The sequence below is a fragment of the Pyrgilauda ruficollis genome, unplaced genomic scaffold (assembly GCF_017590135.1).
Source record: "Pyrgilauda ruficollis isolate IOZ18807 unplaced genomic scaffold, ASM1759013v1 scaffold22, whole genome shotgun sequence".
Taxonomy (NCBI): Eukaryota; Metazoa; Chordata; class Aves; order Passeriformes; family Passeridae; genus Pyrgilauda; species Pyrgilauda ruficollis.
The window spans coordinates 5,105,022-5,132,268 of NW_024521428.1; the positions used below are offsets into that span (position 1 = coordinate 5,105,022).

At 43.0% G+C, this 27,247-nt stretch overlaps 1 protein-coding gene across 1 annotated transcript in view; it reads right to left on the reverse strand.

The window, feature by feature from the left end:
• Positions 1-19,323: 19,323 nt before the first annotated feature.
• Positions 19,324-27,247, reverse strand: part of ATP10A (ATPase phospholipid transporting 10A (putative)) — a 110,124-nt gene continuing 102,200 nt past the window's right edge. The window contains exons 17-21 of the mRNA XM_041468592.1: positions 23,199-23,399; positions 22,047-22,127; positions 21,852-21,956; positions 21,310-21,497; positions 19,324-20,618 (exon numbers count right to left, since the gene is read on the reverse strand). Coding sequence (XP_041324526.1) covers positions 19,913-20,618; positions 21,310-21,497; positions 21,852-21,956; positions 22,047-22,127; positions 23,199-23,399 — 1,281 coding nt within the window. The 3' untranslated portion in view covers positions 19,324-19,912. The remainder of the gene's footprint in view (positions 20,619-21,309; positions 21,498-21,851; positions 21,957-22,046; positions 22,128-23,198; positions 23,400-27,247) is intronic.

Here is a 27,247-nt window from a genome sequence, read left to right on the forward strand (position 1 = left end):
TGGCCATGCAAGCAGCAGAAGGATCCTTGCCTCAGCCAGTCTTACATGGGCTCAAGCCTTCTGCAGCTCAGAAAGGCTCAGAGGGAAATGACGAGTCCAGTCTATCTCTGTTGTCACAGACATGTCCACAAATGTGAATTATGCAGTGTAGTTTTCTGGTTACCTGCTCCTAAAATGTATATTGTATATAGCTCTGTGAATACCACAGAAGAAAAAGGGAGGTATGCCTTGTGACTGGCTTTCCAGCCCTTATGGGAAATACTACTTTCTGCTTAAAACAAACTAGGGTTTTGTGGGCTTGAATTTCTTATAAAAGAGGAAGGCTTTTGATTTTCAGAAAGGAGGTTGACAGGAAAACAAACTTGATTTGCAATTTTTGAGGAAAAATATTGACATTTTATTGTCTGCCAGGACAAAACTATCCCGTTCCCATTTTTTTTGTGAGCAGTAGGGAAAGCATATTTTGTGAAACACACTTTAACTGTATTTACGCTTTGAGGCAGGTGAGACCCAGCACACTGAAAAAATGTGCTTGGTGAAAACAACAGGCAAAAACAATTCAGGTGCCAGACTAGTGAGAATTGGGCAATGAAAGCGTTTTTTCTCTCCTGTAACAGAATCAGAGGTGTAAGTTACAAAAACCACACTGCCTGCTTTCCTCCAATAAGTGGGACTCACCTCTGGGGCTGCTCCTCTGAATGCAGCATGGGACATTTGGAAAAGGGACAGGTTGTTTTTCTGTGGGAAGGCAGAGAGCAGCTGTTGTGGTGCACTTTCTACCTGCGTGCTTTGGTTAGTTCCTTCTGCCATTAGGAAGTGGTCCCCACTTCCCACATTCGCAGCAGAGCTTTCCCACACTGTAAAACAAGCCAGGGGATGCAACCTTCAGGTCAGCTAGCAGGATCAGATCACCAGCCCAGTGCCAGCGTCTGAAGACAAAATGACAGGAGGAGATTGCATGAGAAATACTAATTCCCACTGATGGCTGGGAGCAGAGGCACGTGCAGCAGTTTGATTTGATGCATTTTCTTTACAGCGAAGCAGGTCATCTTGGATCTGCTCCAGACAGCTTATTCTTGTCTTGTAATAGAGTGAATAAATATCACTCCTTGCTTGTAAGGCCAGGTCCAAACAGGTGACTTTCCCCTGGGGAAGCTCCATCAACCCTTCTTCAGCTCTACTAAGCTCCTTTGATTAGGCTGAGTGCATTATATAGTAATAACCCTCTCCAGTACTTTGGAAAACCTGCACTAGAACCAGCAAACAGGGTGCTGGCAGTTTGGATGGATGGATAGCCTAGGTCTGATCACAGCAGCAATTTCAGAAAGAGCAGCAGGATATCATGCCTTGGAAATGCAGTGGCAGGACAAAAGTAAGAGTGAGTGTGTTCAAGGAAGCTTAAACATGTCTCCCTGCAGGTTGTTGCAGCTCAAGCCCTTACATCTGTAGGCACAGACCACATAACTGAGCAGTGGGAGAGATCAATCCCTAAGAGAGAGGCCACCCCCCTGCTTGCCTGGGGCAGCTGCTCCCTTGCACCTGCCCTGAAGCTTCCTCTGCCTCAAAACACCCTCCAGGGTATGGCAGCCACCACACTGGGGCACATGCAGCTATCTCAAAAGGCATTTCTGAGTGTCCTTTTCCCAAGCTTACACAGAAGTTCAATCACATCAGGATGGACGTGCTGACCCCTGCAGTTCTCAAGCACAACCAGATCGCTCTGGGCTGCTGGCCCTCACATCACAAACTTTTTAAAGGAAGAGAAAAAATCCTCAGAAAATACAGAGTTTTTCCTTTAAGGTTCACTTTATTGTTCTATAGGAACAGAGGGGATTTCCTCCACAATGAAGAGAAGTAGGTACCTCTTTCCAGTTCCTACACTGCCTGACAACAGCAAACCACAGCTCTGCTGGAAATAGTTGCATGGAGCAATTTGCACATCCAAGAGTAGGTGGGAGCCAAATCGCTGCTGTGGTGGTCTCCTGGGGGTGCAGCATTTTCCTTGAATCCCTTCAAGCACTCTTGATACCCCTCTGAAGCAGATCTTGAAAGCACTTCACAACTAGCCCAAGGGATGTCCTCCAGCCTTGGCACAAAGCCTGTGACAATCTTGTTTTTCTAATAAGGAAACCCTCCCCAGGAAAGCCTCTGATCTGACAGTGGGGAGTAATGCTCATCATTTAGATCCTTTTAAAAAGGATTAAGAGCTTTGGGACTGGGATGGATGCACTTTAAATACGAAACCTTGGTCCTATTGAATTCTTACCTTGGGCGTGCTCTTGGTTGCTCAGCTGGGAGGTCCAGCCAGCAGTGTCCTGGAGGCAGACAAGACACTGTCATTTGCAGACACACACTGTCTTTTGCAGAGCTTAGGGCTGAGAACCACTGCGCTGACCAACAGCACTCACCACCTTGATACAGGACTGCCTTCTCCACCTTAAAGATAATGAAGTGAATGAAAATCTATCTAACTGAGCTTGGTCTGCAAACAAGGCAGGTTGGGGATGTCGGGATGGTCCCCAGAGCACCAGATGATATTTAGGTCCAGTTTTATTTATTTTTAGAGCAAATATCTTCAGTTTAATTATGTAAAAAGCCTCTGAATTATGTCTACAAACCAAATAGGTACCAAAAGGAATTCCTGCTACATTTTCATATGAAAGCTTTCTGCTGGTTATTGCTAAAGGCAATCATCTCTACATCTTTGCAGGACTTGTAGCCTCAAAGATCAAGAATCAAATCTCTTAGTCATATTTTTGTCCCTGAAATCCAGTACTCTGCTTTTTACCTTTTATCAGTAAAAGTCTGTAGTTTCAGAAGGCAGCTGGCAGTCCTATACCTCTCTAGGCTCAGCCCCTTTTCTTCTCCTTCCTTTTGTGCGTTTCTTCCAGTTTACCATCTCCATCAAGCAACTAGATGGTTTCTATGATTGTGCTCCATGATGAGTTAAATGTTGCTAAAAGTATTAAAGGATTGCTATAGAACAAAATGCCCCTCTGGGTGAAAATACAGTAGTTAAATGTGGAAAACCTGTCCATGCAGTCAAAATACAATTTAAAGCAGTGAGGTTTCAAAAGTGCTTTAGCTGAGCAAACATGGTGCATACTTTTGTTATCAAAATATATATGGGTCACTATTGCTCTTTGAAATCACACAGGGTTTCTGCTGGAAGATGACTGAGATGAAAATTACTCTGTCCAGGATTTCACATTGGGCTTTGTTTGCTCCCAAACTGAGGGAGAGGTTAGAGAAATGCTGATACTAAGGGTACTGGGCTACCTCTGAAAGTCCTTCAGCTTTTCTTTGGTGTTTTCTGGCCAAGGGATATAAGGCAACAGAAGTCAGGCATAGTTTTTTGCTTCAGGTCCTGCTAAGTCGCAAGACACAGGGTTATAAACATGTTATTGAGCCCTAAATTCAGGTTGTTTTCTGCAAATAATATTCATTAATTATGATTTTCTTCTCTCCTTGGGATACTTGTGCTTGGATTTCTGTTACCATCAACTTGTCAAAAATTAAAAAATTGAAGTTTTTAATGCTTTAACACTGCAAACTTTTAAGGCCCTAAATTTTTATTTTAAATTTTTGGGCAGAAAGGTTCTTCTGAAAGATGTGCGTGGTTTGCAAAAATCTAGTTGGAACATGTGGATTTTGGAAAAATCCCATGTCATTTCCAACTGTTAATGTCCCATCTGCCTCCCTAAGACTCCAGGCCCTCTGAAGTTTCTTATCTCATCTCAGTCTTGATGCAGCTTTTTGTATTATTGCCCCTGCAGGGATGAAAACAAGCCCCACTGACAAATAACTACATGCACCACAGACACGCAGCTTCTGGACCAACCTCCCCATCTGTACCTTGGGCCGAGGGCCAGGTGCTGAGAGCTTAAAAAAAAAAAAAAAAAGATAAAACTCTGATTTATTTCTTTCCTGTACACCTGCATGCAAGAGGATGCAGAATATCCTTGCCATGGTGATGCAAGTGCACAGGTTGCCAGATAATTTGAAGGCTGGATAATAACTGCCTAAGTGCATTTTTTAAGGAAAGTGCATATGTTTCTCAATGCCTGCTAACAAGCTGCAGAGGAGTAGCATGGAAATCGGCATCCCCCTACCCCCGCTGAGCCTGGAAAATGCTATTTGGAGCAGTTTGTTTTAATTTTAGTGGAGAGATTTGCTTTAAAAGCTTCTGCTCTCTATAGTATTATGCAACATATGCCCTGAAAGGCATGTTATTTAATCTGTTTTCTTGTTTGTGTTCTATTTAATGCTAAAGGGGAAAAAAGGAATACAGAGGTTTTCTACTGTCCTCACCTCAGCAGCTTTTTGAGCAGGGTTGAGAAGCAAAAGCAAGTTCTGCTTTAGGAAATATGGCACAGGGTGGATGCATTCTGGAAAAGCAGGAAAGAAACCTGAAGGTGTGGAGCCAATCTCTGCCTAGCCCTGCATGCAGGAGTGGAGATTGTGGTGCTGGCTGCTGTAAACAACACAGGGGTTGTGTGGTTTGGCATTGCACAGGCACTGCAGCCACTTCAGGGCATGGCAGGCACAGGGCAGCTGCTGTGTGCTACCATTGACAGCAGCAGTACAGGTTCAGCTCTGCCTCCTCACATCTCAGTGATGGGCTCAGTCCAAAACTTCAACCAGAAACTGGTGAAACCTGGAAAAAATCTGCTTTTGTAGCACAAATAAAAGTGCAGGATTTCATGAAGAGAAACCCAGGACAATTCCTGCCATGAATTCCTGTTCATTTTGGGGCAGTGAGGTGCTGCTCCACAGAAAGCAGAGTTTTGTTTCTTGGTTAAGCTGCAGGATTTCTGCCTGGTGTTTGGCTTCTGGCCTCATCCTGCACTTCTCTCATGGACTGAAGTGAAATAGTGACATTCTCAGAGGGCTCTGGGGAGCACCCTCAGCCCTGTGTTCAGACACAGCTGCTGAAACATCCCCAGGGTGGTGTTTTGGGGTTTAAAAATCTCTCACTCTCAGTAAGGGCAGCTCCGTTTTCCCACCTTTTCCGAGCAAGAAGAAAGTGATTCCCAGGAAAGAAAATATATTAAAGTCCTGTTGGAGATATTTTCCCAAGGAGAGATTGGGAGGGCATGGGATTGAGGGAAGGTTTAAAGGGAAAATACTGTATTCAGTTTCTGGGCAAGTATTACACAGAAAAATTCTTATGCCACTCTTGGTCTCCAAATCTCCAGGGCAGGAGCAACCTGGGTGAAGCCCAGAGATCCAGCAAGTATCTCACCACTAGCCATAACTTCCTCCAAGAGATGTAGCTCTTGCTGGTCACTGCAGGACTCCCCTCAGATGTGGAGCAGACACACTCCCAGGTTTCCTCATGCAGGTCATGCTTTTGCACTCCACAGCCTGGTGCATCCCCTGCCCTTTCAGCAGCCCTGACACTCAGTGTAGTTTTTGGTTTTTGGCGTTTTTTTTTTTGAGGCATTTGATGTTCAGGAGAAGGGCAGGAAAGGAAAGAGACTTTTCAGGCTGGATGTGGGAGTCTTGGCACCCTGTATTCTGCATCTGCCCAGGGTGGGCTCAGACCCTGATCGTTCCTCAAGAAGGAAATCCTTTGCTGAGTTTTCTCTAACGCTGTGGAGCTCCTCTGATGTTATGGCTCATGGTGGCTTTGCAGCCTCACTCCCACAGCCCTGGCCCAAGCACATCTCACCCTCCTAGCAAGCAGAATTCTTGGCTGTACTGTCACAGCCATTCCTAAAAAAAAAAAAAGCAGCAAAAAGCAGTGTTTCCCACAGACTTCCCCAGCTGCATGATGTAGTTGTGTTCTAAATACCCCAGGCAGCATTTTCAGAGCTTCAAGTAAGTACACCAGCTAATAAAGGGATTTTTATTGGCACAAAGGATCCTTTTCAGTCAGTGGCTGAAGGAAATAGGACAAACCTGGACAAAAGGAGGGGCAGTGCTTCAGCTCAAGCCCCCTAAAACCTTTATCTTTTGTCAGATGATCCAACTGCCACAACTGACTCTACTTGGAAAAAAACTTCTTGTCAAAATTTCTGATAGCAAAATCCCTCTTTAATCTACTCTGAATCAGGCCATGCTGGCCTTTTTTATGCTGCCAGGGTATCCCCAACAGTGATGCTGCCCAGGAGGATGACAGGTTCATACGAGTAATGGCAGCTCTGGTGAGGGAATGCAAAAATGGCTCTAGATTTTGTTTTATGAGTGCTGCTCAGAAGGGTGGGAATTTTCTTATGGAGCAAGGCTCAGACTATAGCTTCCTACAGTGAGAGGAGGGAATAAAACAGGGTCCTTATTTTTTTAAGAGCATGAGGAAGGATCCACTCCTCAGGCAAAAGTTTTCCTTCAATAATTGAGTATGAATACAGGGCTCCCAAAAATAAAAAGTGGAAAAACAAGGGAGTAGCCAGGCTTAAAAGCAGTATTTGGGGTGGGATGCTTTGTAGTCATGCACTGCCATGTTCTGTGTTCTGAATCTACCTCAAGGGAGTGTTGTGGCCAGTAACTCTAGAGGTATCTCAGTTAGAAAATAATAATAATTTTTAAAATGTACAGGAATCAGCCAGCACCTTCCTAAATCAATACAGCTTACAGCAATCAAAGTAAAGAAAAAGTACTTAATTTATTTTCTTTTGAATATTTTTAAGGGAAACAAGCACTTGAAAAAACTGATGATATTTTACTGAGTAGATGAATAAACATGTGGTGAACTGATCCCGACTGGATACCAGGTACCCACCAAAGCTGCTCTATCACTCTCCTCCTCAGCTGGACATGGGGGAGAAAAACACAAAAAATAGCTTGTGGGTCAGTACAAAGGCGGGGAGAAATCACTCACCAGTTACCATCACAAGCAAAACAGACTCAGCTTGAGGAAATTAGTTTAACTTATTATAATTTATTATCAACCAAATAAGAGTAGGGTAATGAGGAACAAACCCAAATTTTAAAACATCTTCCCCTCACCTCTTTCTTCTTCCCAGGTTCAGCCTCAGTCTCTCATTAACTTCTCCAGCACAAGCCCTTCCCACATAAAATGCTTCAGTGTGGGTGCCTTCCATGGCATGCAGTCCTTCAGGAACAGGTTCTCTAGAGTGGGTCCTTATCGGTGCTACGCTGCCCAACGGGCGGGAAGAATGATGCGCAGAACTCCCTAATATCAGAAGGTTAATTAATTACTTTATTATACTATATTACACTAACAAGAGCTATCACTAACTACCTAATTAGAAAACCTGTGACTCTGCTCGAGAGTCCCGACGCACACACGTGGATCCAGTTGGTCAATGAATCCAAACAACCATCACCAGAATCCAATCAATCAATCACCTTGGGCAGACAATCTCCAGAACACATTGCACGTGGGCACAAACACTGGAGCAGCAAATGAGATAAGAATTGTTTTGGTCATTCTTCTCTCTGCTTCTCTCACAGCTTCTCTCTGTTCAGAGGGCACGTGAACACCACGGGTCCCATGCTGGAGCAGGTTGGCTGGCAGGACCTGTGACCCAGTGGGGGACCCACGTCACAGGTCCTGCCAGGGGCCTGCCCCAGTGCAGACTTCCCACAGGACCAACACCTCCTTTGGGTATTCTGCTCTGGCATGAGGTTCTCCATGGCTGCAGAGGCATGGCTGCCTCGCCATGGTGTTCGCCACAGGCTGCAGGGGCATGACCCGTCCTGCTTCACTGACCTCAGTTTCTGCAGGGCTGTTGCTCTCACATTTTCTCACTGCTGTGTTTCAGCTGCTGCTGAGCAGGGATTTTTGTCCGTTCTTGAATTTGTTGTCCCACTGTCACCAATGGGCTCGGCCCTGGACAGCAACAGGTCTTTACTGGAACTGGATGGCACTGATTTCATTGGACACAGGGGAAGTGCCTGGCACCTTCTCACAAAAGCCAGACCTGTAGTCCCCATTGACAAAACCTTGCCATGCAAAACCCAATATAAAATTAAAAAGAAACCTGACATTTCTAGACAAGCCCAAATTAATCAATTAAGTTGAGAGAAAGCAAATGAAAGTGCTGGTAGTTTAATAATAAAAAATCAAACAAATTTTTAAGAGTTTTGGAAAAAAATTCTAGTGTCCCCAAGTTAAGGTAGCTTGTGGAATAACAGGAAAAAAAGGGATCAAGCTTTCCTCAGCTAACTATAGCTTCATTGTTTAATCAATGTGCTTTCTCAGGTTGGTGGAAAGAGACGGACGATTGTGAACAGGGGTGTAAAAAGAGGGGGTGGTTGTGTGTGTGGGTGTCTGTGTCTCCACAGATGCAGAGGCTGGATGCTGAGCACAAAAACTTCACTTTTAGGGTAATCTCAGTCTGTGTGTCTAGCTCAGCCTTTTTTTCTTTTTTCAGTTGTCCCACATCCCAAGTGGACAATAAACAGAAGGTACTGCTTTGGTATCAAGCTTGTTACCTTCCTGGAGCAAGCACACGTGGAACAAACAAAAAGGGATTACTGTTGTAGCTGTTGGGTACTTCCCAAAGGAGAATTTCTGTCTGGAGAGGTGTTTGGGACTTTTTGGCCATGAGGAGGGAGGTGGCATGAGAGTCAGGAAGCTGCTCTGTGCCTGCTGGGTTTCATTTCATGGTTTGAGTGGGAGTCATCAGTCAGTTTTTCTCCTGGCCCAGTGGCTGAAACAAGCAGGGAGCCCCATCCTGGTAGTCTGACAGATGATCTGTTCAGTCTATAATTCTTACATGGACCTTGAGGAAATTTGCCCTGGCCTGCAAATACAAGATGCAGCCTTGCTGGTTGCCAAAATGAGATGTCAAGTTGCGCTGCCCTTTCCAGCGAGATGAGAAATACGCCTGGGACATGAGCACACTCATCTTGGCCTGCCTGCAAACCTCTCAGGTTTTGTACAAGGGAGTGAACCTGGCATCTGTGCACTGAGGGGGCTCAAACAGGCCTGCGTGCCCAGCTGCTCTGCACCTGCACCGGGCTTTTATCCACACATCAGGAAGTTACACAGGGATGATGGCAGCTGCCTCTGCAGGGGTGACATCCTGTCCCTGCCAGTAGCCTGGAGAGCCCACGGCAGCATCTGTGGCACAAGCACATCTTGTCTTCCACCAGCTTCAGCTGCATCCCGTGGCACCCCACAGCATCCCGTAGCATCCTGCTGAATCCCATCATTCCATCTACAGCCTGCTGCCCCATCACTGCAGCAGAATTCATTTCCTCTTTCTGGCTGTGCTGGTGCAGGGCAAAGGTGCTGCCTTCCCAACCAGCCCTCCCTGGCTCATCTAGAGATGGCAGCCAAAGGTGAGTGGGGTGGTTTATTGTTTATTCAGCTGTGGCCTTCGACTGAATGTATGTACTGGGGTAGTTTAGTGCAGGAAGATGGCTCACTCCTCAGCCAGTGTATAAACGTGTCTCCTCTTTGGTTACAAAGGACTGCAGAGAGGAATGCTGAGTGCCAAGATTTATGGAGGCACATGTTTGTCAAGGAGATGAAAAAGAAAACACCTTACTAAAACTCAGCAGCATTATGGCATCTTTTTTCTTTTTTAATGATAGGAAAAAAAAATTTCTCCCCACTGCTACCCTTTTTCTCCTGGCTTTTCTGTTATTTCTTTATTGGGTCTAAAGCCCATCTGCTTGCTCTGCACTGCCAAGGATAAGCACTAGAACAGAGCAGCTCTGCATAGGAAACTCTTAGTGACTGGTGTGGGGCAGCAGACAAGCCTGCCTTTGTGTGCTGGTTTGTTTTGGAGGTTTGTCACAGCCTGACACAGACAGGCACTGGCTGTGCCCAGGCACCACCCAGCCCCTGGGTGTGCCCCGTGCCGAGCCCAGGGACCCCCGGGGCCCTTGGGCTGGGGTCGGCTCTCCCAGAAACCCACACCCTTAAAAAATGGGGGGTGGGGTGGTACAAAAGTAGCAATTAGGTATGGGGTGAGGTAGCAGTGTGTGTGCTATTTTGGGAAGCTCAATTTTCAATGTATTATGGTCTTTTCCAGATTAACAGTGGTGTAAAAATATCCCGACCTTTTAAATAGTCTTCACAAACCTGTCTCAAACAAGTCTCTTAAGGATGTCTCCCTTAAATCTGAAGCAAATGTAATTGAAAATATTACAGATTTTAGTTAACACTTTCTTTTTTGATTTTGTAAGGGGCAAATTTTGGTTTTCCCTCTTGAAGACCCTTGAAGCTGAGCTTTTGTCTCAAGACACCTAGCTACAGGTTTAAAATCTCCACATTGCTTTCAAATGAATATACAAGGTTTTTTTTGTGAACTTTTTTGCCTCCCTCTGTGCAGAAGCACTTTCTCTTTGAAGATAACAAGTGGCTGGAAATGAAAGGCAGGAGTGGGAATAGAAGGATACAAGGGCTTTTTGGACTTCAAGCAGGTGATTAAAAAGAAAAGGCCACAGTGTGGTAATGCAGTCACTTATATTTCTTGGGTTTTTTTCCTGCTCCAAACAAACACCCAACAAAGAAAATGTAAATTGCTTCTCTCTTCAGACAACACTGAATTACCTCTAAGTAGCATTCAAAAGTCTATTATTTAAACATGACGAACTCTGCATGATTCCTTCTGCTTTCTTTGAAAAATGAAAGTGTTCTCCTCTTCAAAACACAGCAGTGGGCAGTGACATCTCCTGAGCACGGAGCTATCCCCTGGCCTGGCCCAGCCAGAGATGTGACCTCCAGACTGTGCTGGAGGTGCCAGCTCTGGACCCATCCTTGAGGATGCACAAGGATGATGAGCTGAATAGCTGTCCCTGGCACAGGGCTGCCAGACAGGAGAAATTCCACACTCAGAGCAGTGCTGGAGAAGAGAAGGAGATGGGATGAATCCTATTAATTTTTTAAGCGGGTTTACTCTGCACATTCCACAGAATGGAAAATACTGGTGGAGCACCTGTACCTGTAAAATTGTTCACATGGTAAAGCACCTCCTGGTGCACACAGATTTAGGATTTGTATCCCACAGCTGTCCCTCATCAGTTGCCCTTCCCTAAAATAGGATATTTTGTATTTTATTTTTCTAAAGGGCCTCCAGGACAAAGAGCAAACCCTGTCAGGAGTACAGGATGAAATTGTGGTAATGCTATGTGGAGAAGTAAAATTGACTGAAACAAGGTCCCAGTGAATGTTTATATCAGACTAAGATGAGAACAGGGAGCTGTGGGGAGGAGAATGGTGCAGGGGTGCTTGTTTGGAAATGTATTTGGACATGGCTTTCCTCTTGAGGGGAATGTGTGGGGTGCTCCATGCAGTGAAAAAGGTGCAGATTTACCAGGGGCTGGGAGAGGGCTGGGACAGTCCCCCACTCCCACTGTGACCTCTTGCTGAGGACAGGTAGGGGCAGAGGTGTCCACTGAGACCTCTCAGTATTTCCTGTGTCCCCAAAACCTCATGACAGGAGTCACTGCTCCACTTCAGTCCCGGATGAGCAGGAGCCATCTGGCAAGAGGGCGGTTGCTGGTGGGCTACAACAGCAGCCAACTGAACGCAATGAAACCACATGGGGTATTTTTGGAAAAGCTGACATCTTTCTTTCTCTCTTTAGCACTGAATAATCCAAGAGCCTGGCTTCCTTGCACTGTGGGCCTCGCTGACAGCAGCACTCAGTGGACAGGAAATGCTGCCACCTGTTTTTGATGGTTGCAGAGACCACCAGTGCATTTGGATCTAATGAATTAATTCACTCTAAATCTTCAAAACTCACAAAACTTCGAATGAACTGCAGGTCTTGGTACCTAATACTGACAGGTAATTTCCATGGGCTCCCAGGGGAGAGGAGTCTTTGCCTGCAATGCCTCCCATGATGTCATCATTTGCCCTCAGTTTCCAGATGATGCCAACTCAAACTTTCTATTTCCATCATCTTAGAAAGAGCTTTTAGCTATAATGGTTTTATTGAGTTCTTGAGTGTTAAGCAAAACAATCCAGCTATGAAGTTAATTGTGTCTGCAAAATGACAGGGATCTTACAAACTGCAAACACCCAGCCCACTCAGGATAAAAATGGTTCATACAGCTCTAACAGTACACACGGTTGATTGAGAGTTTGTTGGTAATTTGGGATTTTGTAAATATAACCCCCACATTTTCATCAGCAATTTGATTTTTTTTTTTTTGTTTAAAAAAGGAAGAGCTTTGCATTTTCAGGACTTTAAAGTGAAAAGCTCAATCTCCCCTTTCTTGCTTTCAAGTTTTCAAGCATTTTCAGGTAAAGAATAGGATAAACAGCAGTGTCAGGCCCTTCAGTGGGCAGTTGTGGGGGGTGTGAAGGACGTGTCAGCCAAAATGCTACTTAAACAAGAGGCATCTCTGCTGTTTTCATTAGCACATTTCTGCTTTGTTTCTAGGCATGCTAATAGTGAGCAGTAACTCTGTTGTGGTTTGGGTTTCTGAAAGTCTAAATAGATTTTTGTGGGCATTGTGTTTTGAGAAGGAAAGCGAGGAAGGGTGAAAAGGTAGGAACTCCATTCAAGCAAGTCTGGCTGCAGGGACATTCAGTGCCTTCATCCATATAAAATGGGTGGTCCAGGAATAAACTGGAGACTTAAAAATGTGCAGCTTTTGGGAAATGTGATGAACAAGCACCAGCAATATACCATGGGGAATTTTGGGCCAGGAAATGCTAACTTTAGCTACAGTAGTGCTGTGTTTAGGAGTTGTGGGGCCCAAGTGAGAGACCCCTTGGTCCAGCTCTGAATCAACACTGCCTCTGGAAACCTGCACCCTGTCCTGACTAGGGGAACTGCCCAGATAATGAAGAGGATTTAGGTCCCAGCATGTCTCCCTATGGAGGGAATGGGCACTCCACCCAGTTTGGGCGGCTTTTATTCGCCTTGGCCAGCTCTTCACTGACACTTTTCCAAGTCTCTCAGAAGGCTCTTTCAAGCATTTTGTGTCCACTAACAGACTATTTCCATGTGTTGTGTATTTCCATGCTGCAAAAGCCATGAGCAAGCTGAATGCTGATGCCTTTAACCTGCTTTTCAGAAGGTTCTTGTTTAGTTGTACCTCGCACAGGGCCACATCACAGACAGGTGAGCTGATGTAGCAGCACTTTTAGAGCTGACCCAACTGAAGTCCTTCCAGCAGCAGAACAGGCTGCAGGACCCGGCTGTGTTTGCCTGCCCTGGCTAAATCTCATCTTGGAAGGATTTATGTAGCACTGCACTTCATGTATCAAGGGAGACATTACAGAGCAAATATCTGTACTTAAAGCCACATGGAAGCTGTTGCTCAAAATAGAGATAATTCCTTATGCAGCTATATAGAAAAACCTTCCTTAAAAGTCAGTATTTTCTTTCAACTGCTCTTCTTCCATGTAAATAAAGCACAGTCCTCATGGCATTTTCAACAGTAGCTTCTAATTCTAGATTTTGAGATTTAGGGGTGGTCAGGCTCCCAGGAAACCACAGGAAATTTTAAAGCACACAAAGCACCACGTTCCCCTTGAGTACGTGATACACAACAGGGTTTCCACAGCCCAGGACAGCTGGAAAACCCTTGACTGGATATGGGTGTCCAGACCCAGAGACATTTGTAAACCTTTACCTGTTGAATACCTCTTAAGCCAGGGCAAAACATTTTGCTGTTGAGTCTTTCAGCTGAAGGTACGTGGGCTGTGAGCACGCAGAGTCTCCTTCCACAGAAAGCACCCTCAGTGAGAGGCACGTGGGCGAGCAATGGAGCTGTTGCTACTGGCAAAGGTGCCTCTCACCCCTGGGGCAGTGCCTCAGGGCAGGTGCTTCAGGGGCCCCTTCAGGAGGCAGCAGAGGACTCCCCATAGCGTCTTCCATTGCAGGAAGTGTAACCATCCTGGGGCTTTCCCGTGGCCAGGATTCCTATTGGAGAGAAACATAGAGGCTTTTTTGCAATGGCACAGGAGATTCCTCATGGAGCAGGAAGTTTCTCTGCCATGTTATCTGTTGCTTCCCTTCCTGGTGACTAGACACTGCAGACAAATCTGTGGTCTCAGCCTGATGAGCAGCGGAGGGCTGCTTGCCCTGGGAGGGTGCCGGGGTCCCTTTGCTATGGCTCCTGTTCTGGTTTTCAACACAGGGAGGAACTGTGGGACCAGCAGTGGGACCTGCCCTGGTCCCTGGCTTGGGAGGACTCCTGACCAGGGCACAGCCAGCACATTCCTGTTTGCAAAGCAAGTGCCAACCTACCTGCATCTGAGTCACCATTAGCTCAGTCCCAACCCCTTATCCATTCTTAGCTGCAAGTAACAAACCAAATTCGCTTGTGGTGCAGCTCCAATAAAATTTAAGCTTAATGGAGTCAAGTCCAGCAGCAGGCAGAGAGAGCAATGTGGAGAACCTTTGCAAGGGCAAAAAGAGGCAGTTGGGAGGCTCTGAAGATTCCCCCGATCTCTCCACCAGCCGTGGGACTTCTGAATAGCATCCAGCAGTGCCTTTCCTTCCCCACTTTGCTGTACCTGCATGCCCCTGATTCCCATGGTTTCTGCAGTGCCTTTGACACATACCTGTTACTGTGCCATCACAGTGCATGGCTTTATCGGCATCATTTACAGAACTGTCATGTATGCTACCTTACAAAAGCACATGGCTGCATTTAATGCTGGACTGAAAAATGCCCAAGGCGTAGATCAGTCTGGATCAAGAACCAGCTGCTGCAAAAACATGAGACTTTAAAAGATATATTTATTTAGTTCAAGTTTTGATGCAGATTTATGTTTATGTTTTATAAATTGTCACTCCAGATGATTCAAGCACACACAGTTCTGACAGTTATTTTAAGCTGAACATCTGCATTTACTGAAACCAGTATTCATGCAGAACCCTTTTATATGGCAACTTGAACAAGTAAACCTTCTCATATCCTCCATATCTTGTGTGTGTGTGGATTGGGCAGCCAGTGATGTTTAGGATGTATAAGCCTGGAGTGGAGCAAAACGTGAGTATGACACTAGAAAGGTGGCTCAAGGCACAAGAAAGCAGTGCTTGTTAAGTGAGTAGAGCCTTCAGGAGATGTACAGGGAGCAAGCACAGGCTGCTGCCCTGAGCAGTGAATTGGGTGTGAATAAATGATAAGTCAATGTTCAATGCAAGGTCATCGAGGAAGTCATGTAGTAGGAGCAAGAGCAGTCTCTGAGTAATCTGAAAAGGTATGAGGAAATTTTATTCAGGGTGTGTGGCTGTGGTTTCGCAGCCAGAACAGGAGGATGGCAAGCAGATTCATGACTGGGCACACAGAACAGTGATGTATAGCTGGGAAAGCCTGGAAAAAACACTGGAAGGTTGTTTTGCTCCTGTTTTGACAGTTATAGGTCCAGCTCTAGTGTCGTGGCATATGTGTGAGATATAATTTCTGAGATTAGAGAGCCATCCTGATAGAACACTCCTGGCTGTTTCGAAAAGATCTTTATACATCCAGAAGGAATTTTGGAAATGGATAAATCACTGAGAAGTTAGTTCACATAAAAAGACTAAGAAGTATGGAACTCTGTGATGCTTAATTCACAACTCTCTTCTTCTCATTTCATCCAGATTACTTCAGCCAGCAACATCAAGCAGACACAGAAGTGCTTGCAGAATTCAGTGCAAATATTTCAAACAGTGTACTGGGGGCTGTTGTTGGTAAAAGACCAAACATGGGTACTGTGTTAATTGCCTTGTGGAAGCTTTTCATAAATAGTTGCATGTTTTTGGTGGATTAGCCTCATGCATTTAAAGCTTTGTTTTGCCTGATACAACAACTGCTCAACTGCACCAACAGGAATAACTTTACAAGTTTTTTCTATTTAATAAAATCATGTATACAGCTTCAAAAAGCAATTAGTGTTTATTTAGCTAAAATGTTTCAAATATTAATAGCAGCTTCAAAATGTTGACAAGTCCTAAAACCCAGCAAGTAACATGCTTTGATGTGTTTGTCTTCTGGCAGCTGAAGGGAGAACTGATTTAAAATGTAAATAATTAGTTTGCTTAATATTTTCTTTCCAAATGTGAAATGTTTAGGCTTTTTCCCCCCTCCAGACTGTGGTTTAAATGACATTTTATTGATATTATTTTACAACGTATCTCCCAGAAGAAAATGGAGACAACCTGCTTGCTGACATCCAGCTGACCTGGTTCTTGCCTTGAGGTAACTCGCTGTGTGTGTTTGGCACATGTTGGCCTCAGTGTGGCACATCTTCCTGCCTGTCTGGAGAAACACCAGCCACCCTGCTGAGGCCACTGCTCCATTCATGTCAGCAGGATTTTCTGGTTCATTTAAGATTAAATTAATACATTTTTGAAGGATTGCTGCCACAATAAGGATATTTTATCTTTTAGTATGAAGGGATTAATTTACACCTTGAGTATTTCAAAATACATCTCTAAAGATTTTTTTAAAAATTTTTATTTTGCAACAAAATAGAGCAATTATGGAGGCCTGATTCCCAGCTGGGGTAAGTCAGCTTGCAGATACTGGAGATGCTATGATGTTGCAGCAGCTGAGGATTGAGATCTACAGTTTCCCTAAATATATGGTGCAGATGTACAACTCACACCCACAGTGGCAACTTAACACATCTATCTGGCAGTGCATGAGCACCTCTCAGTCCCAAAGGAATCCTTCCATGCCTTACCTACAAAAATAATCTTTGAAACACTGAAAGCACAACAACTAAACCAAATCTTGTACTGCAAAGGCATGGCCAGAGAGGAATTTAGGTTCTTTCTGAAAAGAGTATAATGAAATACAGCCTTGAGCCAAACCCCAGTGATGCTCCAGCCCTTTCTGCTGCCAGCAAATCCCACGAAGGCCTCTGGGACACAAATCCTGCTGTGAAAAGGAGGTGACTCCTGATGCAGAGGAGTCAATAAGCTCAGGAGATCCTCACCTGGCTGTTAGGGCTGCTGCAGTAACTGAGAGAGGGCACACACCTGCAACATCCCTGGCAAGCTCCTGCTATGACCCCGTGACACTCTTAGACTGAATTTAACATCCTGCAGAACTATAAACTCTGCCCACCTGGTATCTGACACTGTGTCCTTCTGTGAGATCCTGTTTTACAAGCAGATGAAGATTTCTAACCAGATGGCAACATTTACACATTTCAAAGTGTCATTTGACTTCTCCTCTGACATTAAAAGACAATGCATCTCCACACAGATGAGTTATTTACAATGGCAATCTCTGCACAGGATGTGTTAAATACAGCCAGCTAACCTTGCAAAAAAATTACCTGCAAAGTCATCCCAACAGTTACTATCAAGACCGAGCAGGGTGGCAGAGCAAGCAGAGATACCTGAGCAGGGGCTGTTTCTCCCAGCTAGAAACCTTTGCAAAGGAGGTTTCTACAGCTGAGCTGTCCTGCAGGCTCCTCACCAGTGAGTGGAGAGTGCTGTGAGAGCACAGCATCTGCCCTGCTTCAGAGGGGTGTGCCGAGACCCACACTCCTGGCTCTTGTTGGCACTGACAGGGCAGATGCCACCTGCCTTTGTGGACACTGAGTAGCTACTCGAACTGTCCCATTTCTATCACAATTTATGTAGCAGAGGGTGCCAGCATGTTTTCAGCCAGTAATAAATGAGACAATAGGTGTGCTTTCCTCCACTAAACCCATACATACAAACTAGCGTTCCTCTTTATCTCAAGGGTAAAAGGAAGAAGTTCAGCTTCATTTTTTTCAAATCAATCATGCTAAAAGCTTTTCACAGGAGACTGCAATAGTGAGTCCCTTAGTGCCTTTCCCCTGTCCCTAGTCAATTCTAATCCCAAAATGCAGTTTAGTTACATGTGGATGTGTCATGTTTCATGAGGGTAACATATTTACAGGCTGACTGCTCTTATTTACATTGCTTTCATCTCTTCCTTTCATTGGCACTTTACAGTATCATATTACCAATTCAGCCTTTGGGAAGGAGGCCAGTGTATATAAATCTTCAAAAAAAAAAAAAAAAAAAATCCTGAGTGAATTAGCAATATATGCTACAAATATTTATATAAAACATACATATATATACACACACACATATCTCTAAGTATGTGCATAAAATTGCTTGCTAAAACCAATATTAAACTAATATTTTGGTTTACAGAAATATATAATTGCAGGGGGATGGATGGATAAGGGACCTAGATGGATGGATGGATGGATGGATAAGGGACCTAGATATAAGGAAAAGTAGTTTATAAATGGAAACATGTTTATATAATTTTGGTATATATTCTACATCTCCAACAACTGGGTAGATCAGGTCTTCCTTCTTTTGTGGAAAATACTGCAGACTAAAAATGGGAATGGAAAGATGCTTAGAAAGAATTATGGTGTTACTTGGCCTCCTGAACTAACACGGTTAATACTGCATCAGGCTGCTCAGAGGGATTGCGGAATCTCCAGTGCTGGGACATTCAAAACTGGACTAGTTAAAGACCTGGAAACCTCATCCCAGTCTGAAGCTGTTTTGACCAGGGGTCTGGATCAGATGGCCTCCAGAGCCATCTAAACTATTCCATAATACTATAGACCCTTTTTGAAAGAGATCCCACCTGAAACAAGATTTTTAAGTTTTTTAAATGCCTTTTTAGGTAACTATAAAGAGAATACGATCAACAGATTAAAAAAAAAAAGATCCTGAGTGAATTAGCAAGTGACAGATGGTGGGTACTGAGTCTTACCACGCTGAGGCAATCCACATGGCAGGCAGGTTGCCAGGCACAGGGCATGGCACGAACAAGTTGTGGCCTTAGAAAAACTGATGGCAAGCAATAAAAAGGCCATGAAAGCCTGCAATGAGGAAAAGAAGTGCAGCAGATAGTTCACATGTGGTCATGGTGACCAGGTGTGAAAGAACCAAGCAACATTCCAGGTTAAAGCCCCTGGGATCCCTCAGGCTGGCACAGGGCAGCTGCACACCCACGTACCACTGGCAGTCTGGGGCTTACAACCACGTGAGGTCAGCTCAGAGACAACCTCAGAAAGCAGCGCAGCTTCTTGCTTTTGGGACTGGAAATAGCCTGCTTTACACCAGGCTCAAATAGCTCTGCTCAGCATGTACCCTCACAGCTGGTCACTCAGCTTCACCATCCCCAAGGACTCGAATTAAGCTGACTGAAACAACAGCAAAGGTGTCTCACAAAATCCCACTCCGCCAGTCCTTCACCCCACCAGCAAGCAGAACAGACCTCTTCAGTAGCAGTGGCTGTGGTAGTGCTCCAGCACCCAAGATCACAGGCTTCCCAGCTCAAACTCTACAGCAGACACGAGGCACCAGGTCTTTGCCACCAAATCCTTCCTTACAAACGAACAGCAAGCTTTTTGTACAGCATGATGTAAGGCCATGCCCAGCCAAACACCAGCTACTCCAAGGGAAGGGCTGAAGTACAATTAATGCCAGACTGGGAAGTTACTTTGCAATATGGATGGTCATTTATTTATTGTTTTATCATGACACATTAAATGCTATGGCTGCAATATCAGAACATGGTGTCATTTATAAAATATCAGTATTATTAATGCGGTGGTAAGATATTGTTAACATTTACAGAGAGGTGTATAATAATTCCATAGCTTTGCCTCAGTGACAAAATACACTGGCAGGCAGATGATGGATGGAATATAGTGACTCTTTATTATTGTGTTTTTTCCTCTTTGATTACTGAATGGCCTATAATGATATCAATAATTGTTGCTGAATCTAATCCTTTTGAATATGGTAGGTAGATCCTTTGCTTTTACAGTATGTGTCAGAATAAAAGAGAAGCATCTGAAAAATAAAGAAAAGGCATTTCCTTACAAAATGAGATGAAAAAATAAAACAATATAAATGGAACTTTCAAGTGTTTCTTTTTATATTTAAAGCTCTTAATAAACTGTATTTAAACATTCTTAAATAATCATTCTGTACCTTTGATTTTCTGTTTCACCTCTGGAAACATATAGTAATCTCACTATAAATGTGTGCAAATAGAAAATATATAAATATATTTATGGCCCACATCATAAAAAGGTGGTCTCAGAATTGTCATTTTTACAATGATCAGTTGGGTTTCCTTTCATTTTGTCCTGCAAGTTATTTGAGCTCTCTTCTTTTAAGCCTTTGAAGTCCACATGCAAAGAAGAGCCAAGCACACACATACTGTCCTGTGTTTCATTTTGTAAACTGCTTGATGACACCTGTAAAACAGTCCCAACGTGACTGAACAGTGGAGTTGATGTAATCCACTTCAACAAACTGAAGTCTGCTTGGTCAACTCCTGAGCTCCATGGGAATGTTGTTCCCACAGGCAACGACTCCACCTCTGAAGTGCCACATTGAACTTCATGAAACCCCACGGACCCTTCCAGACCACTTGCTGATGAGGGGAGCTTGTTTTCCTCATACAACACAGCACCCTGGGGAGAGGCAGCCACAGTCTGATCTCTTTTATGGTCTGCCTTTGTGTCCTCTCGGAGAAGTGACTCCCTTGTTTGAGGAGAGGCTGGCAAAGGAGCGCTTTGGTTATCTGCCTTGTAACAATCACTAGCATTTGAGGCGAGGCTCGGGGAGAAGCTGTCTGCAAAGAGTCGTGTCTGACACATTGTCTCCTTTACATTCAACTTGGTGAGAAGCTGGGTGCGAGTCTCTGGGGACAGTTTACTCAGCTGGCGTCCAAGCTGAAGCTGGGTTGGGAATAGTGTTCCCTGAAGGGTTCTGTACAGGAATCTGCAAGATGAGAATGGGCACGTGAGAAGAAATGAAAGAAGGAAATACCCAATACGTTATTAAGGGAAAACATCCAAGACAAAAGTACAACACAGAAAAATAAGACAGTTCTATGTGCTGCTCCTATGCTCCACACAAGAAAGCTTACACATGGACAGCTCTGGATGCTGTGCTAATATTTTGATTAATGACCTAATTAGGCAGTGTAATACATGTGTCTTCAGCCAGTGATCCACCTTGTGATTACACATAGTCTTTAATCTTTCCTGATGAGGAAAGGCAATGGGGATAAGTCTGCAGAGCAAGCTTCCTACATCTACAAATAAGCAAGTATGTTCACAACATACTATCAGAATTTGGGTACTGTGCATTTTATGTGAGGATGGACTGAATCTGGAAGCATCACAGAAAACCTCACAGGGTAGCAACCCTCTGCATGGCCAGGAGGTTTGACCAACAGTCTACAATTATCCCAGTCCTGTGGTCCTTGGCCAGGAGCTGTGGTCGGTTCCTGTGGTCAGGAGCACAGAATAGGTTAGACAACCTGACTTCAAATAATCAGCTGCTGAAAGAAACTCATTTGGCTGTTAGGCAAAACAAATGATGGGGAGTGGAAAATGTTCTTGCTCTCCCAATCATATGCATGAAGTGCCTTTACATACAAAAAAAGACGTGAGAGAAGATACAATACCTGGGCAGCAATGCAACAACTGGTGATATAATGCAAGTGAAATAGAACATAGGGTCTCCCATCAGCCTTTCCATGGTCCAGTAGGGATTGGATGGAGGATGGCAGACTGGGCAAGAAGCATTGTAAACCAGAGCCACAAAGAAAAATAAAACGATACTGAAGATGCAAGATGACCAGTGGAGAAAAGTCTGGAACAAAAACCAAAAAAATAACAACGTAAGTATAATGATTCTTTATATTCTGAGAAGTTTGCTGTGACTTAATCCAATTAAAACTTCTTAATTTCTGGAGTCAAATCCATGCACAGCAAAGAGTTTAGAGCCTTGTATATTTAAAAACCCTTATTATAAATACAACACTACAAAGCTGTTTGCAGATCATATTTTAAAACCCTTTCCATGCTTTTTTAAAATGCCTGCTAAAAACAGAATGTGCTGAGGGAAAGAAGCAACCATCTTATGTTTTTGAAAGGTGGCACTAAGAGAAGAATTTTGTCTATGCCAGTGGCTGGCATACATCTATATAGGCTGTGGGTACCTTACCCAAGTTTTGGTTTCAATAGCCAAGTGCAGGATGATGGTGAAAAGAGCTATGGTGGTGATGGGAGTTCCCCAGGAGAAGATATCCACCTCTGAATCATAGTAAGTCTGTAAGAAAGAAGACAGAATTTAGCCCAAGCTGTGTTGCCAGTTCTCCTCCAAACGCTTGAAATAGAATGGCTTAAACCAAACACTTACAAAATAGGGGATGAAGAAGCAAACCAGGCTTTGATACATAGCATCAATCATGTTCATCCAAAACATGTGTGGTTGGTACTCCTGTGTTGTTAAAAAAAAAAAAAAATTAGGAAAATCAGATCAGAGGAATAACTGATATGTGAACCTGGGAGACTTCTCAGTTTGCCAGCCGAAGACAGGCAGACATAACCTCTCAACAAGCCTTAAGGCATTACAAGATTTCTATCATCCTAAAAATGTGCAAGAGAGGAAGGTATTAATAGAACAGACCTTTCAAGTGTGATGCACTGAAACAGAAGAAATGTAGAAAACAGAAAACAGATGAAAAGGACTGAGTTTGGACTAATGGACTAAAATAAGTTACACTCAAATTCTCCTTTCATCTTTCTAGGAGTGTATCTAGCAATGCCACTACATGTGTGGGGTATCAAATACAGGTGTACACTTGGAGGCAAAAACCACTTACTGTGTCCTCTCAGAGGACAGCTTTGTAAGACACTTTTAGGAAGGCTTTTGCCTTCAAAACAACGTCCCCATATAGATAGTTTTGCCAAACAGCAAGATTTTACCCTAGTACACTGTACCTGTAATTGCCAGGAATGGTTTGGCTCAAATTCCTCCTGCAATTCCTTCTGTTTTCATTGTGCAATTCAAGCAGATGGGGACAAGGTGTTTTCATCTGATATTTCAGCTGAATCTGTCATCTGTGACTATCTCCCTCAGAGACTAAGTTTATTGTGCTTACTACCAAGGCCATCTTTCTCTTCTTTTTGTAAAGGGCTGGGAACTGAGTAAGTACTGTGAGGTTATTCTGTAAAAGCCTGCACTAGCTATAAGGTGAAATCTGTTTTATTTTTTGGTTATTTGTGAGCCTGGGCCATGAAGGAGGTGTTCAGTTTAGGGTGAATTAAATCATCCATCCTTCTCTCCTGACACATATTAAAAATATGGTGGGTTGGGGCTTTTTTTGTTAGTGTGCCTTTTGTTTAGGTGTATTTTTGGCATTTTGACTCAGATAAGAATTATCACAGAGTGATAACACTGACTTCTCAGACTGTATTTACCATTCTCTACCCTTTGGGAGCGGGGCTGGTTTTCAGTTGAAACGAAAGATGTTCAGGAAAGAAATTGCAGCAATCAAGAAATTTTTACCTCCATATTCTGTCCGCTTTTATAAAGCTGAGGTACAGCAATTAACACTTCAGCTGGCACATCCTTGTCCAGCACACCAGTAATCAGTTGTGGAAGAGAAGAGAAGAATAAATTAAAGAAGATCAGATACCACTGATCAATCATTGATGAGCCAGAGAACCCACAGTAGAACTGGTACCAGAAGAGAAGGGCCACAAACATCTGAAACAGAACAAGCAATGCTGTAAATATAACAAGATAAGGAGGATCATCATCCCACTGTGTTCTGAAATCATTCTGATTCCAGCTCTGCAAGGACTTATCTATGAATGCTGAAGACATGAGCAATCCTTGTGAGGATACCTGCTCTTTAACTCACTTCCTGATGCATGGACCACATCATACAAAATTAACTTTCAGTTCAAGTGAAACACTGAGGTGCAATTTGACTAACTGTAAAAAGCTCTCCCAGCCACCACTGATCTCTAGGTAAATGAGTACTGATGTCACAGCATTTACACCCCTACTGTAAGAACAAGAATTGCCACAATAATATCTGCTGGCTGGAGATGTTTTGGGAGACTTTTGTGGTCTACAACAGATAAATGCAGAGCTTTTTTGCAAGACCAACATGAGACCAGCAGCAGTAAGGAAGGTGAAACTGTAAGGTCTAGAAAAGTTGTCTTAACTATTCAATCTTTACGCTTTGAAATTCAGCAAATTACAAGTGTTGTAAAGATTGCTCAATCTCCCTTCTTCTTCAATTCGAGGAAGAAATCATCTGCATACACAGATGCAGAGGAGTTCTTCATCTACTTGTGTTGGAATCACCCAAAAAGAAACAAACCACACAACTAATTTTTTCTACAATCTCTTCAGCATGGAGAATCCAGAGGGCTCAATAAAGGTACTGATTTCAGATGCTGATGAAGGATTTGAGGTCTAGAAAAAGATAGCCAGCTTCCTAGAGAAGAAAATAAATTCCCAGGCTTGGTTCTCCTGAAACTAAAATTTTTATTCTTTGTAAAGTGATTAAAACCAGAAAACCATTGGAAACTCTTGAGGGTTTTCCTCCTTTTAAAAATGAAGATGGGAAATGACATGACCTCTCCTTTCACCTCCTCTTCTTTTTGTATTCTGTTCTCAAAAAGCTTTCAGTCAGATGGAGAATGTTAACCCTTTATGAATTTTAGATATACAGAGGAAAATACAGATCTGTTCTATCTGTGTGCCCAAATGTGGTTGAAAATTAAACATAGGAGAAAAAAAGGCTATGGTGTTCTTACTCAGTGAAAGCTGCTTTAAGGAGAGAAAACCTGTGTTGTAAAGGGGAATTGCCACAGAGTAAGAGGAAAATCCTGCACTACACAAATTTACATACACGTATGTATGTATATAATATACACACACACATATATACATGAAGTAGATAAATGGTCAGAGAAAGTTTACATACTACATTGAAGTGGCTTGTATATGGCAGCAAATACACCTCACTATGAGTGAGTCCAATCTATAAATTACCCTAGGAAACGTTAAATGGTAGTGTTTTTCTAAGCACAACCTCTAGAAATGTTTCTGTAAATGTATTTCAAGAAAAATATCTTCCTATGGCCCAAACAAGACTGAGTTACCAAAGATTAACCTCTTCAGTACAGCTGTCTGGGACATGGCAGTTTCATTCCAAAATTGAACACATTTTAAAAATTATTTCTCCTCCACATCAAAACAAAAAAAAAAATTCTTGAGTAATTTCTCAAAAAGAAAGAAATTACAATAAATATCTAAATTTTGTACTTGATCATAATGAAGATTCTATCTGCCAGGATACGTATTTTAAAAGGGATATTTCAAGGGCAGTTTTAAGGGCTTGGGAAAATACCTTCGTAACTTTGCCAATCATTTAGCTACCCTGAGGGATGAATCACGAACAGTCTACCTGCAAGTCACTCTGTTCTGGATGAAGATGGTGGTCTTCAAAAAGAAAGAAATTACAATAAATATCTAAATTATGTACTTTTTTCTCACTCTTAAAACAAAATGAAACTAATCCTGGACATAGTAAATTTTCTCTCTAGAGCCTTGCTACCTGTCTTGGAAGCAATATGGCTCTGGCAAAAATAGGTGGCTTGATGAAAATACAGTCAGCTGAAAATCTTCCTACCAGCTCTACTATGGGTCTTAATAGTGCTGTAGAAGAAAGCTATTCAAATAAATGAGACTTAAATCAGATTTTTTTTTTCTCCTGAAATTTTATTTTGTATTAAACAAGTTTTTTATTTTATTTCAAATATTCTCTCTTGCCTCTGTGTATTACCTCTCTGAAGAAGACAAAACAAATTTACATAAATATCTTAAGTAAAAAAGGTTTCCCTTCCTCCCCTGCCAGATGAGACTGTTTTATGAATGTGGTCCCAGAGAGAATTTCTCAGTGAATGAAGTATATGTTAAAAAATTTTCAGTGCTGCCTTGCAGAGACAATGTATAAACAGGAAGAAGATGTGCATATTTGTGCAGGTAAAAATTTGTTTACATAAAATCCCTTTTCATCAAGCTCAGATATTGCCAGTCATGCTATGTTTTACTTTATATTTTACTTGTATTTTTATCATCTCCGTGAAGCTAAACATCTTCTTGGATAAGTCATCTAAGTTTTGAAATGGCTTCTGCAGCAATGTGAAGTTTAAATTTTAAATTAGCTAGGTTCTAGTGGAGAATGGAAAATTTCATAGTATGAACAAATGCGGAAAAGAAACCACTTGAGCAAACAGAAAACTTGCAGAAGATCTGCAGTGTAGCTATCTTGACTTTGAGTGGAGAATCATCCAGAACAGTCTCCTTGCAGAAGGTTCAGGTGCTCCTATCTTTCCATTTTTAACAATCTTTCCTTAAGGGCAGGCACTGTGTCAGACATATTCATGTCTATATTCTGGATATCCAACTACAGTTTAGAGTTAGAAGCAACAAGTATTTCTCAGGAGGCTTTGAAGGCTGCCAAAACACAGCCAACACAAAGAGATCTCGTTTCTAGCCTTGAGGCAGTAGCTTCTGAAAATGTCTTATTAAAAATGACATGAGAAATAATACTTGTAATCAAGGGCAGTTGTACCACAGAAAATGGAAGATTTTACCCAAGCCAAACAAAAGCATTGATGTATAAGCAGCATCTCTGGCTGCTGATTGCTGGAGTGTCTTATGTGCATTACTTCTGGGTTTATTTATTTTTTTAATTTTTAATATAAGATGGCCATGCATACACCTCTTGGAAGTTCAGATTTGATACTGTCAATGGCTATCTTGGAAGCATCCAGCACTGGGGGTGGGAGTACAGATGTTCAGCATCATTCAGGATCAAGCCTTAAAACTGATGTATCTGAACAGCACCACGTTTCACTGCTGTACTTCAACAGGTGGCTCTCCACTCAGTGCAGCATTACTTAAATCCGCTTGCTATTTCTGACTCAAGCAGCAGCTCAGATTACAAAATCCCTTCATTCTTCTGTGTCTGAAAGGGCACTTGCATGCAGTCCCTGCTCTGACCCCAGAATGTATTTTAACATGCTTGTTTTAACAAAAAGACACTTCATTAATCCTTTAGCACCCTTAGGTATTCTGGTGATGTTCAAAATTTTGAGCAAATGATGGTTTTCTTCTGTTAAAAATTGAGGATTAGATTAAAATTGGAAAGCAACTTTACAAAACTGAAAGCCACTTTTCTTCTGATACTGAGGACAAAATCCAGTCTCCTGCATACTGCCCTCTGAAGCAAACAGAGATATGAGAGCTTTATCTCTCCTCTTTTTCTTACTTCTTCATATGCCTTGCTCCCAAAGTGATTTGTAGCTGTTTGCCAGTGAGCAAATATATGTGCCTGCCAGTGACTCCCACCCAGCTGGTGGTATTCTTGGTTTCCTCGTTAGGCTGTTTTCAATCAATCATCTTTGTACTCCAAGATCAATGCAAAGGGCCTTTGTTGAGGCCAAGGAGTTGAGCTGCTTCTGGCTCGATGCCCAGTACTGGATTGAGTCCTGTTTCCTACACCAGGGAAGAAACACAGACCCATTGTCTGT